The sequence below is a fragment of the Capsicum annuum genome, chromosome 8 (genome assembly GCF_002878395.1).
Source record: "Capsicum annuum cultivar UCD-10X-F1 chromosome 8, UCD10Xv1.1, whole genome shotgun sequence".
NCBI classification, from domain to species: domain Eukaryota; kingdom Viridiplantae; phylum Streptophyta; class Magnoliopsida; order Solanales; family Solanaceae; genus Capsicum; species Capsicum annuum.
Window position 1 is genome coordinate 11,068,251 of NC_061118.1, and position 20,086 is coordinate 11,088,336.

Genomic DNA, 20,086 nt, shown 5'->3' on the forward strand with positions numbered 1-20,086 from the left:
TCCAGATAGATCAATCTAGTGCTTCTCTTAAATAATCCTCTTAGGCCTTACAGTATCTAATATACAACTTTATGTATCATAAACTGCCCACATATCCGTTGCACACTACCTCGGAGGTACCTCCGTAGCATGTGTAGGTGCAGGAATCTACCCCTAATATACTGGTGCATCATAGATATCTTGCTCTATACCCTCCTTAAACTGGGGTACATGTGTGAAGGTACCCTCCTCAGACTGGGTTACCACTCATGACTCCTCCTACTCTGCATCCTCAAATAAATCTTCGGACCCCTCCTCAGACTAGGGGTCCTGAGCTGTAACCTATGGGGTAGTCTCAGAATCTGCCCCATCGTCATCATCTGGTGAGAAGTGTGTGGGGGTGACATCCTAGCCGACTTCATCTTTGTTCAGGCTGCAACAGCCTGAGCACCCTGGTGCATCTGTCCTCTAGTAACTCTGCGTGCCACCCCAACTGCAGTGTCTCGACCTCGCTACATCGGGTACTCCTCCACTGAACCACTAGGCTTGGGAGACTCTTCCCGTCTCCTCGAAGTATCATCTTTCTTCTTCTTAGCAGCCTTTGGTGACATATGTACCTGAAAAACTAGTCATTAGTTTCCAACAAAAGTGAGGGATTGCAAAAGTTGAAGAAAAGTTCAAAATTCAAAAAGTTTGAATTTTTCCTCAATTTTCACACCCCTATAACATATTTGAAATCCCAACAAGTCCAATGTGCACACATCTATCAAGAATCATGATTTTAAATGAAAACTAACATGCTCAACTTGTGGTGTTACTCTATTCATTCAAGTTCAACTTCTGGTTGGGGCCTAACCTTAGAATTTAATTCAAAACAAGGCCTTACATTAAAATTTTTGTCTACTTCAAGGCTCCTACATACAAACATGATAGAATCTATATATTTTGCATGGGAATACACGTATCAACTTGTTTATACAATAAATAAATCAATACATAACCATTAGGAGCCGAGAAAGTTACCTCTTTTATAATGAACCAAAAGTGAACAACGAAGAACTCGACCAAAATCAAAGTTGGAACTTGTTTTAAGTGTGTTGTGACAAGTTGGTATCTCAAACAAGTGTCAATTTATCATTTACTTAATCATGGGGTTAGTTTATGTTTTAAGAGGGAAGTTTGAATTCAAAAAGAAAAGTGAAGTTTTAAGGATTTGAATGAGTTAGATGAGGCTAAGGATGTCTAAATATAAATGGAGGGTTGTTTTAGATCTTATATAAGTGTTGGTGGACCCAAAATTTTAATTAAAATTTGGGCCAACTTATGACCTAGCCGCGGCAGCTACTTGCGCCTGCCATATGGGGCATAAATGCCACATGCAGCCAGCATGTGCAGGGCGCAAGTGCAGGGCCAAAAATTTTGGCCCATTTTTCTGCAATTCGAACTTGACATTTTGATATTTTTCCAGCTACTTATGGTCCTGTAACCTAAGTTGATGGTCCCATAAGTATGATTATATGCCAAAGTCCACAACTTTTCATTCTCATCCTCAAAATTTCGACTTTTCAATTTATTGCTCAACTTACTTGGCCCGTGTGAAACTTGTGACAATGATGGGTTGATCACACTATCTCCTTACCTGGAAATTAATGAATGTAGCAATTTTACCGTATTCTGGGCAAGTACATAAGCTAAAACCTACAAAAGAAAAACAACAAAAATGTGAACACTAAAATAGTGGGTTGCCTCCCACTTAGGGCTTGATTTAACGTTGTGGCATGGCGTGGCTATGTTGGTTACTCATACTTCACCAACAAGCCCATTGGTTGTCTCTCATGCAACGCTTGATTTAACGCCGCGGCACGACGCGGGTATCTTGATTACTCAGAATTCATTAAGATACCCATATAAGTAACCTCCAGGGTCATCAATACAATCGATCACCAACACCAACCTTATATCGGTAGGTGGCTTCATTGATTTTCGGATGCTGAATATGGCCTCCTCACCGTTGACTCTAAATTTTAACTCTCCTTTCTCTATATCAACTATTGCTTTACTAGTGGCCATAAACGGTCTCTCTAGTATGATGGGAATTTCTGTATCAACCTCACAATTCAAAATGATAATGTCAGCCGGGAAGATGAAAGTGTCCACTCTCAAGTCACATCAAATGAAATGCCAGCAGGTTTCTTCACCGTGCGGTCAGATATTGATAGTCGCATTGAAATTGATTCTGAAGGGTTCAAACCCAATTGCTTGAATATGGCCAGCGGCATCAAATTAATGTTGGATCCTAAGTCACATAAGACTCTGGCAAATTGGGATGACCCAATAGTACATGGTATAGTGAATGCTCCGAGGTCACCTTTTTTTTTAGCCAAAACCTCGTAGTAACTGCACTACAATAGTGCAAGCCATCAATATCCTCGATTGTAGCTCATTTACTCTTTGTGACCAATTACTTCATAGACCTAGCATATCCAGGAATCTGCTCCAATGCCTCGAGAACAGGAATATTAAGCTCAATTCTTTCAGCATCTCAATGAATCGCTTGAATTTTCCTTCCTCTTTTTTTTTTCTTCAGTCACTAAGGAAAGGTGGAGGCGGTCTCGGAATTTGTCTTATTACCTGCTCAACAACCGAACCCTTACCTTTTTCCTTAGAAACTGCATCATCACCGCCTATTGCCTTTTTTGACTCCACAACAGGTGTCTTATTAATAGCAGCTTCTGCAGCAGGTAGTGGGGGATCCATAGTAGTCATACCACTGCTCGTGGTAATGGCAAGAAAATGAACGTTGTTTTTCAAATTCTGCACAGTGTTGCTCGAAAGGGTACCTGGCTGTCTCTGGTTCAGAATTGCTGACATCTGGCCGAACTGGTTCTGCAATTGCTTGATAGCAATTGCATGAGATTCGACCTTTTGGGTCAACCCTGAAATATCGACCTTAATCTCTTTAAGGATGATCTCCTGATTTTCTTGACCCTTCACCGGCTTAGTCAGCATCTCTTCCATTCTTGATTCTGTATCTCGTCTGCCAGGCGGAATGTACCTATCTCCCTTCTCTCTGAAGTTATCCTTCTTTCTCCAATTATCATATCGCTCTCTACTATGGTCTGTGTATCTGCCATAGTAGTTTCGACCTTGGTTCCCTTGCCCTTGGGCTCGAAAATCCACCAACTGACGATCCAGATAGTTTGTTTCCTCCTCCAATTCTGACTCATAAGCTTTGGAAGCTGAACCCTGTGTTGTTATTGCATTCACTTTCTCAAAAGTCGTTGCTACAAGCTTCTTTTCTAGTACCCCTAGATCAGTTCTTAGCAGCGCAATTTCTTGCGCTACTGATTCATCAGCTACTCTCCATTATCACTTTCCTTCTTCGTGGTTGCTTTTGTGTTTTACTTATTCATTCGTTGTTCGCTACCTTCGGGAAAAAAATGTACGATGTTTCAAATTCAGAATCACTTCATCTCCTCAATTCAATGGTATTATCTTCTGTTTTTGAAGTTATTAATTATTCTTTTTGTTGCAAAGATATGAATAAGATGTTTTTCTTTCCTATTTATTTATTTTGGTGCAGGAAATTACGGGTATTGCTGCACAAGTTGGTGTTCTTTGGATGGAAGAGGGTCTCAATTAACAAATGAGGAAATGAATAAAGTGAGAAACTTGTAGAAGAGAAACAATGAGCCGAATAGTCCAATCGGACTGGTTTCGGTGAGTTTTCTTTTTTTCTGCAAAATGGGGTTAGGAGAAGGGGAGTGGGGGAGGGGATTACATTGTGGGGGGAGGGTATCCTCAACAACAAGATGGGAGTTCACATAACTAATCAATTAAGTTAATAAGCTTTTCCAGTTTTTGTTGGGTTCACCGTTTAAACGCTTCCCTCAACAATAAATGAAAGTTCACATAAGTAACCAACTAAGTTAATAAAATTCCCTAGAGTGGGTTCACCGTTAAACGCTTTCCATATATGCGTTTATTGACTACAATTTGCCAATTTCTTTTTATTGAAAATGCCAAATTGAGTAAAACCGTGTGGTCATCTTTTTCCAAATATTATTCCGAATGACTAGTCAATGCCAAATTCCCTATTTTCTAACTCGTACAAAATCCAACTAAACTTGCCTATTACTACTTCTTGTTCCGATCCAAACATAAAAAGAAACATTTCAACTAAATTCAGTCATCAAAGATATAAATTCAGCGTAATGTGGAATTTCAAATGTCTGGTAAAAATTAATCTTTATATATAAAATTTCGTAGTTTGAATACTAGCACTTCGACTCGTTATGACTTATGATCCTGCCAGGCATTTTGAGTCACTGGTCAATTGCAGTAAAATGTTCTGGTTCACAAGCAACAAATAATTCTTTGAATGGTCTTGGTTGAGTCTACCCTCAACACTTACAAGCATATCCAATTGACATTTTACGGAGTCTACCCTCAAAATGTTCTGGTTCACAAGCATATCCCTCCATAGGGGCGCATGGAGATTGGCATCGGTGTATGGGTTTTCTATGTACTGAACTGTTCTTTTCAAGGGCCTAATTCTAACAATGACTTGAAACTGCAAGAGAACCAACAGAAGCCTCTAATCAAGAACACAAGTGGACCAAAAACTTTGGAACTTTCTGTTTCCCTTGCAAAATATTAGTAAAAACTACAGTATCTTTCCAAGAACAATCTCAATATCCTTGATCCATCTCACAAAACGATCTGAAAATACAATTTGATTCAGCAAACACTACACAAAGGACATACACTGGCAATAATAATTGTTGGAACACATACTGCAGTCAAAAAAAGAGTTCAGGCCAGCGACAACTATGCTCTTAATCCTAATGGTTTCCCTACAAGTTATACTGATGACAAAATACACAAGTCTAGCCCAATGACATCTCCACTGAGCAAGCAAAACAGAAGAAAAGAATCTGTCATGTCTACAATTTTCTAGTCATGGAGATAGTCAGACTCCTAGGAGATCTCCGAACCTTAGATGACTCTCCACCAGTAGCACACATTCCTTTCAAGTCCACAGAATTCTTAGGTGTTGTCAAATTCTCCAGTTCAGATTTTGCATTTCTGCTCAGTTTCCCAGGGTACCAAATGTCATCTGGATTAAGAGGTAAAGCAGCAGGATCAAGTTCAAACGATCCCACAGGTACACCCTCTTTTTCAGTTCCAGTCATTCTGAATGCTGGGATTCGATGAGAGAACTTGTAAAGTTCATTTGGCTTCACGAAAAATGAGCCACCCTTAGTCTGGCTGGTGGGCTGGAAAAGGCTACCAAATCCACTCACTTTATCCAGGTAATTTACTTTTATACCAACATCCTCGACAAAATCAGTAAGAACCTCCACAATTTCATATTTGTACTTTATATGTTTTTCTGGATCTGAACTCCAACCGATATCCCAATTTTTAAAGAGAGCCCATGTCTCCCCTTCCCTAGGATATACAATGAATGCACCTCTCTTACCCTTTTCGCAGTGCACTAGATGAGAGAATGTAAGACGATCATTAGAGTTTTGAGACCTCCCACGTCTAAATTTCCCACAACCAGCTGGTAACTCTGCCTCTACCCATTCCATATCTCCTTGATCCTCTGGATTAGCCTCGAGCCAAGTGAACAGTAGCTCAAATTCAGGAGACAAAACTTTCCTAATCTGACAGTAGTATCTTGGCATTCCATCAGCTGTATCATAACAAGCCCAGATTTGGTTAACAGCAAAGCAACTTTCTTCCCTATGCTTATCAAAATCACAAAACTCTGGATCAGGACACTCGTATAACTCTGGAGGATCATCAAAAGGTTCACTATCTGGTTCGGAATCAGAATCAATGACTTCAGCTTTTTCTACCCCGCTTGACGGAGGCCCAGCAGCCTTTTTGTCAAATTTACTACTGTTCGCACTTTTATCTTGCCCTTTTTCTTTAGGAGGGGCTGTTCCATTTTGAGTAGACTTTGCCTTGGAATTACCATGAAAACCAGTTGATTTGGCATTCGTTAAGTCATCGCCACACACCGTTTCTTCCTGCTTTGATGTATCATCTCCAGCTGGTTGGTTTGCCTGTACCTTCTTCAGATGGTTTGCCAAATCAGTCTCGTCATCACTTGCGCCTTCATTATAGGAGACATGCTGCCGTAGGCGAGAAGACCTCCTAGGGCCACAGCTACCAGACTCAATGTCCTCAGTTTCAGGCTCGGTGCTGCTGGAAGTATCAATGCTCTCACTTGATTCAACTGTCTGCTTCCTACTCCTTTTCCTGTTATTTTTATTAACCTTTGGCACAGACGCCCCTTCATTTGTATCGCCCATTTCCTTGTCATACTTTTCAGCCTTCCATTTAGCCTTTAAATTCTTATTTACCTGAGCAGTCTTTTCTCTTCTTACCTCTGGTTGTGACCCCATTGTTCTACTGCTAGGACCCCGTTGAGATCCCATTTTGCCAGCTCCTTCTGCCATTCTTGAGGTTCCCTGGTTTGAAACCTCTTTCTGCTGATAAGGCGGGCCCGTGGCCGACCTAAGGGGCACATCCTGACTGCCAGGATGACTCCATTTAGGTCCAAGAGGAGCACCTTGAGAACCTAAATCATAAGCAATGAAAGGTTTTGAGCATTTCTGGCAGCGTAAAGCTCTGTTCACAAAACTCCGGTAGTACTGGTACCTAATATTGCAAAAAGGACATCCAGTCCAGAATGTTTCCGGCATTGCTGATGGAGTCGGCTGTGTTTTCTGAATATTATCCAGATTACTGAACTGAGTACCAAAACCATTTGGAGTATTATTTTGTCTAGCCGAAGGATTTCGATTAACCTGATGAGATGGTCGCCTTGCTGCTGCACCTTTAAATAAAACCCTGTACTTACTATCATACAAAGCCCTTTTCGTCGGGTCAGAAAGCACCATATTTGCTTCCCCAATTAGCTTGAAAGCTGCTTCTGCACCTGGAAACTTGTTCTTGTCAGGATGAAGCACAAGTGCAAGTCTCCGGTATTGTTTCTTGATGGTCACTTCATCAGCAACCATATCAATTTGGAGGATCCCATACCAGTCCTTTTCTGACCCCACTGTACTGCTCTGAGCTGAACAGTGAACATTACAAACAGCAAGTAGCTGCGATATATTCTCTAGCTGAGGGTAAAGCCGTTCAGCTTTCAATGCAACCTTTTGAGCCCCTAAAAAGTCATTACCGTGCATTTTCTTCTCAGCCAGCTCTTTAGCCCTTAGGGCTTCATCTTTGTTGCAATCCATCATAATCCCAATCAATATATTAACCAGTGAGATGCACTAGACATGTATACAGAAATCTCCAATGTATATTCTCATGCTCCACACTGCATTCCTGTCCCAACAAAAAGGAAAACGTCTGTCAATTCTTGCAGCAAAGCAAGACAGATCAACCGCTAGCAGGGAAAACTTCTATCTTCTTTGCAACAACATGCCGATCAACAATTGTTTTTACTAATTACTGCTCATGTAGTAACAGTTCTAGAGCTGTCATGCACACCTAAAAGAAAAGAGAAAGGAAATTCACCTTCAGTTACAACTTATGAGCTATCAAAATTGATTTAACTGATTACTAGTCATTAATCCACATATTGTAGCTTGTATGCAACTAACAATAACAAAACTAGAACTATTAACACTAAAATCACCACGAAAGCAAAATATGTTTTAATTATATTTTGCTGTCACACAAGTTATCGAGTTGCTATCATACATGAATATTTAACTTGAGTTCTATAAAACAGAGAAAACTTACATTTCACAAAAATGTGAATGACGCGTAGCATTTGATCGAAGTATGGGAAGGGATACTGAGACAACAAAGTCCAAGGAATGTGTTGTATAAAGCATTATAAAACCACCACAACTTTAACATGCTGATGAAACCAGAATGTGTATATCAACATACACTAAATCTACATAAACCCTAAAATTAGAGCAAATTGCGGATAAGCAAATGAAACGAACACTGATCCGTGCAAAACCCTAAATAGTTTGAGACTCTGAATCCAAAAGCTTCAAAGTTCAAAATCCATACAAAATCAAAAAGCACAATAAGGTTTAAGAAAATCATATAAAGTAACCATAAATGTGCATATGAAAATATGCATACCTGGTGGATGAAAAGGAACCTCCAAAGCTTTGACTACAGAAAGAGATAAATCTTATAGGAATTTGAGAGTGTACGAATAGTAAAAGGAGGGAAGAGAATCGCGGGAGAGTGAAAGTGAAAATTTCAGGAGGCGGGGACAGACCCAGAATTCTGAAATTTCATTTCCCCCAAAAATCTAACTCTCTTTGTGCTATTTCCCCAAACGACTGGGGAGCAATCTAGAGGTTAGGTTTTTTCCTACGGTACAAGCTTAAATTGGGTTGGGTTGGGCCCACATTATATGTTACTTCACTTTGGCCCATTCATAATTTTGGGTTTCACATATAATTCAAGAGTTTAGTTCTAGCCCACAATAGATTTGATTTGTTATAAAATAATAAAGAATAGAAGAAGAGTAGAGAGAGAATAGATAGTAATTCTTATTTTTCTTGAGGGATTCAATTGAGATCCTTAAGGATAATTTACAATGAAGGAAGTCTTCTATTTATAGAAGAAATTTACTCCTAGTTTCTGATTTTATTTATAGGGAAAATTTAATCCTAGTTTCTGACTAAAAGACAGATACTTCAAATTCTGATAAATATCAATTAGATCTTGATAGATCTTATCTATATAGACGTTCACTATAATATATATATATATATATATATATATTTATTTATAACACTCCTCCTTGAATGTCTAATTGATAGATAATGTGTTTCGTTAAAACCTTACTAAAAAACATTTAATGAAAAAAAAATCTAGTGAAGGAAAAAGAGTACACATCTCTAATAATATGCATATAGGCTGCCTCATTAAAAACCTTACAAGGAAAGCCTATTGGGACAAAACCTCGTAAGGAAAAAAGAGTACAGCGCGTATTAACTCCCCCTAATGAGAACATCCTTGAACCTTTGCATCCCGATCTTGTGCACCATCTACTTGAAAGTTGCAATTGGAGGAGACTTGGTGAATAAATCAATCACATTATCAGTCAAACGAATCAGTTGCACGTTAATATCACCATTTTTTTGTAGCTCATGGTATAGAAAAACTTTTGATGAAGTGTGCTTCGTTCTATCTCCTTTTATGAATCCTTTATTAAGATGTGCTATGCATGTTGCATTATCTATGTATAAAATTATGGGTACATTATCACATTTCAAACCATATTTTTCTCGAATGACATATATCATGGACCTCAACCATACACATTTTCGGCTAGCTTCATGAGTAGTTATTATCTCGTCACGGTTCAATAAAGTGGCTAATAGACTGTTTAGTATATCTCCAAGATATGACAGTATCCCACATGTGAACACATTGCATGTTTGAGATCGAGATTTATATGGGTTAAAGAAGTACCAAAAATCAACATGACCAATAAGATCGGGACTGCAATCTTGCTAACAAATTAATTGAAAAGACTATATCAGGCCTTGTAGTATTTACAATATACATGAGTGCATCAATTGCACTAAGGTATGGTACTTCATAACCAATCCAAATTGGTATATTTCTTATTTCATCAAATAATCTATTGCTTTTGAAAACTCTCCAAGATTTTCAATAATTTTCAAGCTATAAGCTTATACAAATATAAGGATTCTAAATAAGTTTTCGAGAAACTTTTATATGCCTCAAATATTTTGAATCCTTAGAAATTTTCATATAAATTTTGTCAAGTGACAATATTCAACATTTCATATGTCACATCTTCAAGTGTCTGGATTGCAAACAAATAAGTTTTACACTTACCAAGATGCATCATTTCATGTCACTTGACAAATGTTTCTACGTCAGAATGCTTAAATAAACGTAGAATTCAGATTCTCAGAATCTTTTACAATATTGGGCAAATATTGTATCAAAGATACCATTGATGATATATCATTTCGTATCGGTTCACAATGTGACATAACATTTTGAATTCTCAGCACTTCGTTATTTTCAGGTACCTGAACCTCTCATAAGGTTTCATGAAGTGTTATGTCATAGGCTCTTCAAGAGCACATTGCCTTCTTGTTACGATTGTTTATTCCTTATTCTTTTCAAGGATTATTTTATTTGGAACCAATTGATCTACCACGTTTCATGCATGCATGGACTTTGTCCTTCATGGATACAAAATAGGAGCATTTGCAGCTTAAATATGAGATGCTTTCGGCATTTGACTTGAATTATCTTTTAAATGAGGATCTAGTGATAATTCCTAACATATTTCATAGCTGCTTATAATCTCCCCCTTATGTTAGGAAAACAAACATACATCCTCCATCTTCTTGGACAAATCCATCTTTGTGCATCATGGTATATTTATTAATCGTATACCGCACATCAAAACTATTAGATGGAATAGTTGGTTCTTGACCTTGAACCAATTGAGAGGGAAAAAATAATCATAATTTATTGGTCTAATGCATACAAGTGCTATTGTATGCAATACATCATATTTCAGACCAACACATGAAGTTTTGTTCTCATTAACAATGGTTTAGCTATTTATTGAAGGCATTCAATGCCAAACCATCATTATCAAGATAAATTGTCTTGATTGCACAATCTGAAAACTATGCTTTTAACTCAATTTTATTGAGCAAACAACTTTATGAATGTCAAACTGCGGGTTGATAATAAATGTACATATGATTATCTTATTGATGTATCTTTTCAATATATCACATGATAGGTGAAGGGGCCGTTATTCACCTTTTATGTTTTTCAGAATTTAAGGGATCCAATCCCAAAAATAGTTGGTCCTACTAACTTATCATGAGAACAAATGACAAGAAATTCTTGAAGAATCTTCTAATTCTTCAATACATGTCTAATACTTAATATGCACATAAACTTTTATTCTAATAAATTCCTAGTTTACTATGACATGTACTTTTTTCTTTAGTAAATTTCAGATTTACTACTTTAGAAGTAGATTTCAAATAACTCTTCTCAGTTATTCTACCTCATTCGAGGGTGAGTTGTGATACCATCATAATCAACTGCACGTTTGCATTAATAAGGTTCTCATTTCTCAGGAATGGAATATAAATGTGTCTTAAACCTATCAAATTCTAATAGCTTATAATCTCTCTCATGATATTGCTACTTCAGAGCACATCGAGACATACATATCCTTAAATTGCTACCACATTCACTTCACGAATATAGAAAAATTTTCAGACCTATCATATATTGCTACCACATTCACTTCATAGAATGAAGCATATTCAATGAACAAGTTTCATGGCTCTTCATAAAAAATACATTATTTTGCCTTAGTCACCATAATATCATCAATATGGTGCATCGAGATTCAAACTCAATATCTTATCCATATAAATGCATCTTAGGCATAAATTGATGGGACTTGAATCCAATATCTTATTTACATCATGGTACATCAAGACTTTAACCCAAAATCTTACCTTTTTGGTGCGATACGACTTGAATTCATATCTGCAATGAGGACCTTGATTGGTTGAGGATGCTACCAACACATAAGTTGATGCTGAAAATAAGTGCATAAAACAAAGAGCTACGTATTACCAAACACATGAAAAAAAAGAAAGCCCATGATATAACACACTGGACATAACAATAATAATAAATTTTTATATGATAAACTTGCAATAGTATAGTAATAAGTTTATATGATAAACTTTTTGTCATGCTCCACTAATATGTACAACATCAATTTACAGTCTTTTATTTACCAATAAGTAGGCAAAGAGAATCTCTATTGATACAGTTATGGAGACGTGATATCTTCGAGTAATAGTAATTTTTACAAATATCAACATAATTCAATTTTAATATAATGAAAGATTATTAAAATAAAATACTTATCTTTAACTCACGTAACTTTGAAAATCTCATATGAAATACAAAACTAGACTCAAAAAGAGTAGAGTCTCATGCCGGTAACGTGTTATAAAATAATAAAGAAGAAGAGTAGAGAGAGAATAAATATTAATTCTTATTTCTCTTGAGCGATTCTATTGAGATCTTTAAGGATAATTTACAATGAAGGAAGTCTTCTATTTATAAGAGAAATTTACTCCTAGTTTCTGATTCTATTTATAGGAAAAATTTACTCCTACTTTTTGACTAAAAGACAGATACTTCAAATCCTGATAGATATCAATTAGATCTTAATAGATCTTATTAGATCTTATCTATATAGACATTCACTGTAATGTAAATATATTTATAACATGATTCTACTTATTTTTTGATAAATTACACAAAATTCAAACTTAAGAGACTATATTACCCAATATTTTTTACCTTTTTAAAATTTACATAAAATCTTTGTTTTCAACTTTACTCTTGATACATTTCAACAAAATCTCCTATCCTATTTTTACTCCACCATTAATTCATGCAAGCTATTTTTTTAAAAAAATATTTCCTTTCCTAAGATCTTTCCCAAATTATAATCAATTAAAATTATAATCAATTAAAACATCTTCCATCTCCAAGCCCTTTTTTTTTCAAAGATTTACTTTCCTAAAATCTCTCCCAAATTATCATTAGTTAAAACATCTTCCATCTCCGTTAATCCATCTTCTTCAAGTCGTCAATGTACTACATTAAATTATAAATTTTTCAAGTTATTTCAAAAAGGTGATTTAATTGTTTAAATGGATTTTAAGTTAATATTAAACAATGCAGATACATATATAAAAATATTAATTTTCGTTAATCCAACGCAGATACAAGTTGTGCATGGATTTTGTTAATCCACTAGATACATTTATAAAAATATTAATTTTCTGGATACATTTTTCATAGTGTAACGGTGATTCATATGAATGATACTTTTGTTATCAGTATATAGATGATACATTTGTTGACACTGTATGAGTGATACATTTTATTGTTAGATTATTGGTGATACATTTTATTGACAGTATATGAGTGATACATTTGTAGTTAGATTATTGGTGATACATATGTCCTAAATGTTTCTATATCTATTATATTTTTTTTATTCATTTATAAATGGGTGATACATTCAACGTATGAATAAATGAATCATCTTTTAAATTGTATTTTCTCAGCACATTTATTTCAACTATAAAAATGTATCACTAATATAACAGATAACCTCTTAAAACTAATGCAAACAATATTAATATGAATCACAAAACTTTTCATAAATATTTAATATGAATCATATTAATTTCAAACTCACACTCTTTAAATATGAATCATAAATTTCAAACTTCAACTTATATGTCAAGTATGCTAAATGTATCATATATATTGAATATCTAATTTTTTTTAAAAAAATTCATAGAAATACAACCAAATGTATCACACATATTTCAGATGTATCACATAGTATTCCTTCGTCACCAAATAATAATTTATATTCAGATGTATGATGTATTCAAATAATAATTCCTCTTCTCTTCCTTCTCTTCTTCATTTACTTCCGTCGATGATGCCGTACTAGTCTGCATATGAGCAGAGAACTGTGCATAAACCCCTAAATTATTCTCTAAATTCAAAGTCAGAAATTCCTCTAAATCCTTCAATTTTGAACAAACTCTAACCATTGCACCCCTATGTACATACTTAGACACAGAAACTTTCTACAAATTTCTAACGTTTATGTCTGAAGAAACCTTCAGGGGGAATTGACTGGTGGCGAAGAATGAGGAAAGTTCTAGCGATGGTAAAAGAAACAACTTTTACCAAATGTATCACATAGAAGAAGGAAGAAACTCAATTTGACTCGATTGTTCACTTCAAATTTGAAAGTTGATTGGGGGTATTGCTGATTTTGTGAATCTCATTAATTCACTGTGTAAATGACTGTGCGTGATTTGCTCCACAGAATAAAAGAGAATCTATTACTTCCTTAAATAAATATCTAGTCAGTTTTAAATGTATCACTTTTTATATGTATCACATTAATACAGATGTATCATAATTTTAAAAAATTGAAATATGATGTAATTAACTAAATAGTTGGGATAAAATGTAATAACACTTAAACATTCATAAATTTATGTAAGTTGTCTTTTTTTTACGTGACAATCTTTTCTTTTTAGTTTATATTAAACAAGAATTACACATTTCTCCTTTGACAATTATTTATTTTTAGTATCTCATTGTAGCCCTGATGATATGTTTGATGGGATCCACATGATAAAACTCCATTCTTTACAAGGAGAGAGAAATGAACACACATATAGAAATTTTACTATTACTCATTTGTAAGGATAATTTTTGTACTTTGCATGTATTTAATTTACATGTCAAAAAATTCTTTAATTTCTTAATTATATCTCTAGCAAAAATATTTCACAGAAAATGTGAGTGAGGGAATAAAATGATAAGTGTATTATATAAATGACATCAGACTTGTTACTTTATGTTATCCTATATATCCCGAAGAAAGTTCTTCAACAACTTAAAGAAGAAGTATGTGCAAAACTAAAAGATAATCAACTCAAGCATTTTACGCGGAAAAAAATCCTTTCGCAGGTAACTTTCTCTCTCTCTCTCTCTCTTTTTTTTTTTTTTAAAATTGCTACTAAATTTGAATTTACACAAGTTTAAGGAGCTAACCATTGTGGCACCTAAAGTGCTAACCACTATATATAATGCATTTTCCCTTTCTACAATTCTCTCTAAATAACTTTACCTAGTTGTGAGCCTTTATAACTCAAAACAACACTTATTATAAATCAACTAAGAAAAGTAAAATATTATAATAAATCGAATTTCAAATATAAGAACTGTCATAAATGTATCTGATAAGAGCAAGTTATTTATTTTCTTAGTTGATTCTTACAATGGAAAGAAAACTCACTGTTAAGATCTTGATCTAACTATATCTTTTTTGGTCTCTATTTTCTTCCATCTTTTACAACATCAAGATAATGCTTTATATAGGAGTAGATAGTCGTTTCTTGTTTTTTTGGTTCAACATGAATTAGTCCAAAATGGTGCAAGAATCTAATCCAAGTTGGACATGATTTAAATGTTAATGTGTTAATTATTTTCTCCGACTTTCTAAAAATTCTTCCTCATTGGTAAATTACTCCCTCCGTTCCAAATTATTTATTGTTATTTAACCGGACACGATATTTAAGAAATAAGTATTGACTTTTTTAAAGTTACAAAATTACCCTTATTCAAAAATGCAAAAGAGAGTACAATATTAAAAAGTCTAAAAAAGTACACCACTTACACATCTTTCTCTCTCTTTTACCAAGAGATATACTTTATTTTCTTCAAAAAGTAAAGTTTTTCGAATATGTGTCTCGTTCTAATTTGAAAATTTATCACTTTTCATTTTCTCTATTAACAATTAAGAAAAAATTGTTATGCAAAATTCAATTTTTCAGAAAGTAGGATCAATTTGCAGTCATGTATGGATTTACCGCGAAAAGTTGCTTTTTTAATTCGATTTGATTTCAAGTTTGGGGCATCAAACCTTCTTTTCATTTGAACTTTTAGCAAGTGGTAGTATAAATAGAAAGATGTTTTGTATCTTCCGGTTACTACTTTTTTTCTTTTTTTTTTTTTAGGATAATTTTTGGATTCTTCCTTTATCTTCTCTCTTATTTTTGTCATGACTCCAAAAATGAGGTTTATCATACCTATAGATTCAACCACTAGAAATAAATAATTGAAATTAGAAGAACGTCGAGCAATCACAAAGTTTCTTTTTGAAAGATAGCAAGAAAGAAAGTCTTAAATATAGATCTATAACACAAGTTGCTATCTTGTTCAAGAAATTAATAAGAACTATTCAATGCATTTGAAAATAATGTAAATCATCAGTTGATAATGGTATATTGTTAGATGTGTCCTTAAGACTTATAGGCAGAGTTAGAAGAAAACGAATTGAAGTCGATATTAATCAAGTCAAAGAAATTTCACTTTGTCATCGAACAAATATTCGATCTCTGGCTTTTGCGATGAACATTACAAAATCAACCATATTTCGGCATGTGAAAGATAAAACTATTTGAGCATATTCTAATTCTATCAAGCCTTAGGTAACTGAAGAAAACAAAAAGGTACGACTTCAGTACTGCCTCTCAATGATTTATCAAAATACAATCCACATAATTTCATGTTTATGAATATGTTTAATTATGTTCATATCAACGAAAAATGATTTTTTTGTCCAAATAAAAATAAAAGGTACTGGAGAACATGAGCCATATCTGTATCATTCTTTCAAAAGTAAAACTTTTATCCCAAAGGTTATGTTTATGGCTGTTATGGCACATCCTCGATTTGATGAAAATGAAATTGAGTTATTTTCTGGAAAAATAGGTATTTTCCCATTTGTAGTTAAGGAACCAGCTAAGCAGAATAACAAAAGTCAAACAACAGAAACTATGGAAACAAAACCTGTCTAACTAGTAACTAAAGATATCACTAGAGCTTGCTTGATAGAGAAAGTTCTTCCAACTATTAGAGAAAAATGGCTAGCTTCTTATTCAAATAATCCTATCTTTGTACAACAAGATAACACAAGGCCAAATATTGGCAGCAATGATTTGAAATTTATTGAAGTTTCCTAACAAGATGGATTCGACATTAGACTGTGTTTTCAACCATCGAATAGTCCAGATTTAAATATTTTAGATCTTGTTTTTTTTAGAGCAATCCAATCTCTTTAATATCAAAAGGCCCCTAAAAATATTGATGAATTAGTGAAGGCAGTGGAAAGATCTTTTGATGAAATAAAAGAGGAATAACTCAATCATGTATTTATTACTTTACAATCTTATATGATTAAGGTGATGAAAGATGGTGTCAACATTAACTACAAAGTGCCTCATTTGAACAAAATGGACTAGAAAGAGAAGAAAATCTTCCTCTCCAACTTCATTGTGATATAGATATCTTCAATAAAGCTTCAGCTTTACTTCAACAATGATATAGGTTGTTATTATGGCAAAGCTATCTATTTTGAAGATGGAATGATGTTTTGTCAAGTATGTTAGAAGTACTACTTTTGTGTATAGTGATGATCGTGTAACTTTTATAATGATATTTTGTCAAATATGTTAGTAGTACTATTTTGTGTATATATATAGTGATCATAATTTAAATTTTGTACTCATGATTAACATCCAAGGAGTTAAAATGCAAGTTTTTATTCTTGTAATATGGTGTATAGCTGGTTGCATTTATGTAAGCTGTGCCTAAGTGGCTTAGTAAATCTTTGTACCTTTTCTATCTTTCTTAGTTTTCTAAGGTTTCTTTTCTCCTAGCGAGCTATCAATATTGTCATGCTACACATTTAGAATGTAAGCTTTTCAAGTAGCTCTTGAAAGTCATGTAATTTGATAGTTTTGGCATTTTCTCCTTAATGAGAAAGCCAGACTACTCTGCAATACAAATGACACACTCATTGACATTTTTGATGAGTTCAAATAACATAGCTAATATAACAATTGTTAAGTTCTATATCCAGCATTTGATGCATAAGATGGGAAATAAAGCTTTTGTCGGCCAGCATCTAATATTTATAGTTTCTCAAAGAATTTCTGCAATGGCAGAAAATTTGCTTTTCATGGATCCATTTGATAATGCCTTTCTAAGTATGAATAACTCTATGTACATGATGTAAGTCCCTACCAGCTTGTATATACTTACAAGTCTTTTTCTAGCTTCCTTAATTTTTTATACTTCTATTTTGTAGTTGGTTTTTACTTTCTTATCACATAATAGAGGGTTGCATAAATGAAAAGAAGGAGAAAAGGACAGTTGGAGTCATACCATCATATTTGTATGGGTTTTAGTTTGAAAGGAGGAAGTCTGTTTAGAGAATAATCAATTGAATGTTAAGGAGTTCGTGCAGACCGAATATATTTGGACAACACAGGTATGTCAATTGTTTAGGGGAACTAAATAAAAATAGTTGAAACCAATGTCACGATTACAAGAGACCCTAGTTTAAACAAAAGGGTGTGGTACAATTTCACCAAGAAGGCGACGCTCTCAGCTAATATGCAAAGAACAACAACTACGCTCCATAAAGACAAAACATATTTGGTATGCTAATATTTTGTCAAGCTGCTCCAAGATAATGGTGTCTACGACAATCCTTTTCCCATGATGAATAAGACAGGTAATCACGATCTCGAGAAGAGTGATGTTTTGGTTTCTCTGAGTGACCTTTATCTTTTGAACAATGACTCCTTTTCTTGGATTTTTCCTTGTCTCTTTCAAAGTTATCTCACTCCCTTTCCCTGTTAGATTTCCTTATTTTATCACATTCACTGGTCGAACATCCAACAAACCTTTCTTAGATACAGGGGGCGATGACGCATCCCTTGATTTATTTGATGTAGCAAACGAACCTCCTCCCTTGCACACAAGATGTATTGTGCTTTTGGAAGGCTGTAAAGATGAGAAAAAACTCTGCAAACTTCATCTATACCAGCCTTGTCTGCATCAAATGCTGTCCACCAAGAAGGATCCTCTGGGAGGGGCACTTGAAATATACGGTTGCAACATATATAACTCCACAGGCCATAACTTTACTCTTGAATCTTACACAAAGTGTTGTGTGTTAACTGTTATTTGTAAGATTCCAAGCTTCTTGTCTCAATTCAGTGGGTGCTTCAAAAGGTGTAAGGTAGTTTGACGTAAACTTATGAGAATGCTTAACATGGCAAATAGTATGTTATTCTCAAAATAGGGATATAACTTATGCGAAAAATTTGTTTAACTATATGCCTAATTGTGATTGCATCTCTTGGGCAGCAATTACTTCTAGGTATGCTCAAAGTGGAAATAGTGAGGAGGCATTACATATGTTTGTTCAAATGAAGAGAGATAGTGAGAAGATAAATAGGTGGGCATTTACTTGTATTTTGAGGACATCTACTGATGTTGTTGCATTCAAGTTTGGAAAGCAAATATATGGAAGACTTGTCAATGCAGGATATTATATCGGGTGCTATGTTAGAAATGCACTCCTATCAATGTACTATGAGTGTGAAGTATTGATGAGGCATATAATGTGTTCGAGGAAATAGTGGAGAAGGATGCTGTCTCTTGGAACACAATGATCATTGGTTATTCAAGGCATAGTTTTTCCAAACAAGCTCTTAGCCAATTCGAATCAATGAAAGAAACGGGTATCAGACTTGTTGATGTTACCATGGTAAATGTAGATATATTTTTAATTATTCAAGGTTATTGTAAAATTGCTTCATTAATGAATCCATTCAAAACTACTCTATCTCTAATTGCTAATGCAATTGTACGTAAAGATTGCTTCCATACGTTATGTCTTTCCGATGTGTTTTTCATTATTTCTTGTTGAACAACTATGAAGTTATACACTACTGAGACCAACCATCATTTGATATAGGGTTTTGACTTAGTTGTGTATTCTCAGTACCTAAGTTTCTCGAACTCTTCAAAAATATCTACGTGGTGCATGTTGGATTCTCTAAAAATAGTGTATTTTTTAGGGATCCGACATGGGTACGACAATATTTTTGGAGAGTTCAAGCAACTTAGCTCAGTACTTCCCTCTTATATGCGTTCATCTTTTATAAATATACAATTATTTAGGCTTCAGTTTTCATTTGTGTTTTTATAGGTTGGTGTATTATCTGCGTGTGGCCATACAGGCTTGATTAACAAGAGCATGGAATACCTTTACTCAATGGGTTGAGATTATGGAATAGCTACAAATCTCAAGAAATATACTTGCATAATTGACCTTCTGGGTCGATCTGGACGACTAGATGATGCTCAAAACCTAATGAAGGAAATGCCTTGTGAACCAGATGCTGCAACTTTGGGTGCTCTCCTAGGGGCAGATACGATTCACGGAAACACTGACTTAGGAGAAAAGGCTGGTGACATAATTTTCATTATTTCTTGAAATGGCATTGTTGGGTAGCTCATTGTCTCAAGCAAAAAACATTGAAATTGTTGCAATTTTTAAAACAATTTTGGTACTGTAAAATAAAAAGCTGAAAGTTTAAATTTTGGT

At 34.5% G+C, this 20,086-nt stretch overlaps 1 protein-coding gene across 2 annotated transcripts; it reads right to left on the minus strand.

Annotated features, from left to right (window-relative positions):
• Nucleotides 1-4,593: 4,593 nt before the first annotated feature.
• Nucleotides 4,594-8,342, minus strand: LOC107838993. 2 transcript variants are annotated; one of them, XM_016682316.1, is made up of 2 exons: nt 8,110-8,342; nt 4,594-7,332 (listed from the first exon to the last, which is right to left on the minus strand). In XM_016682316.1, the coding sequence occupies exon 2, from the start codon at nt 7,242-7,244 to the stop codon at nt 4,926-4,928; it is 2,319 nt and encodes a 772-aa protein (XP_016537802.1). In that variant the 5' UTR covers nt 7,245-7,332; nt 8,110-8,342; the 3' UTR covers nt 4,594-4,925. The 2 variants fall into 2 exon arrangements, with proteins under 2 accessions (XP_016537802.1, XP_016537801.1); XM_016682315.1 differs by having other exon boundaries at nt 4,594-7,497.
• Nucleotides 8,343-20,086: the final 11,744 nt, after the last annotated feature.

What these genes read in the sequence shown, in the direction of transcription:
- LOC107838993 (XM_016682316.1), bottom strand. Translation starts at nt 7,244, where the DNA reads ATGATGGATTGCAACAAAGATGAAGCCCTAAGGGCTAAAGAGCTGGCT.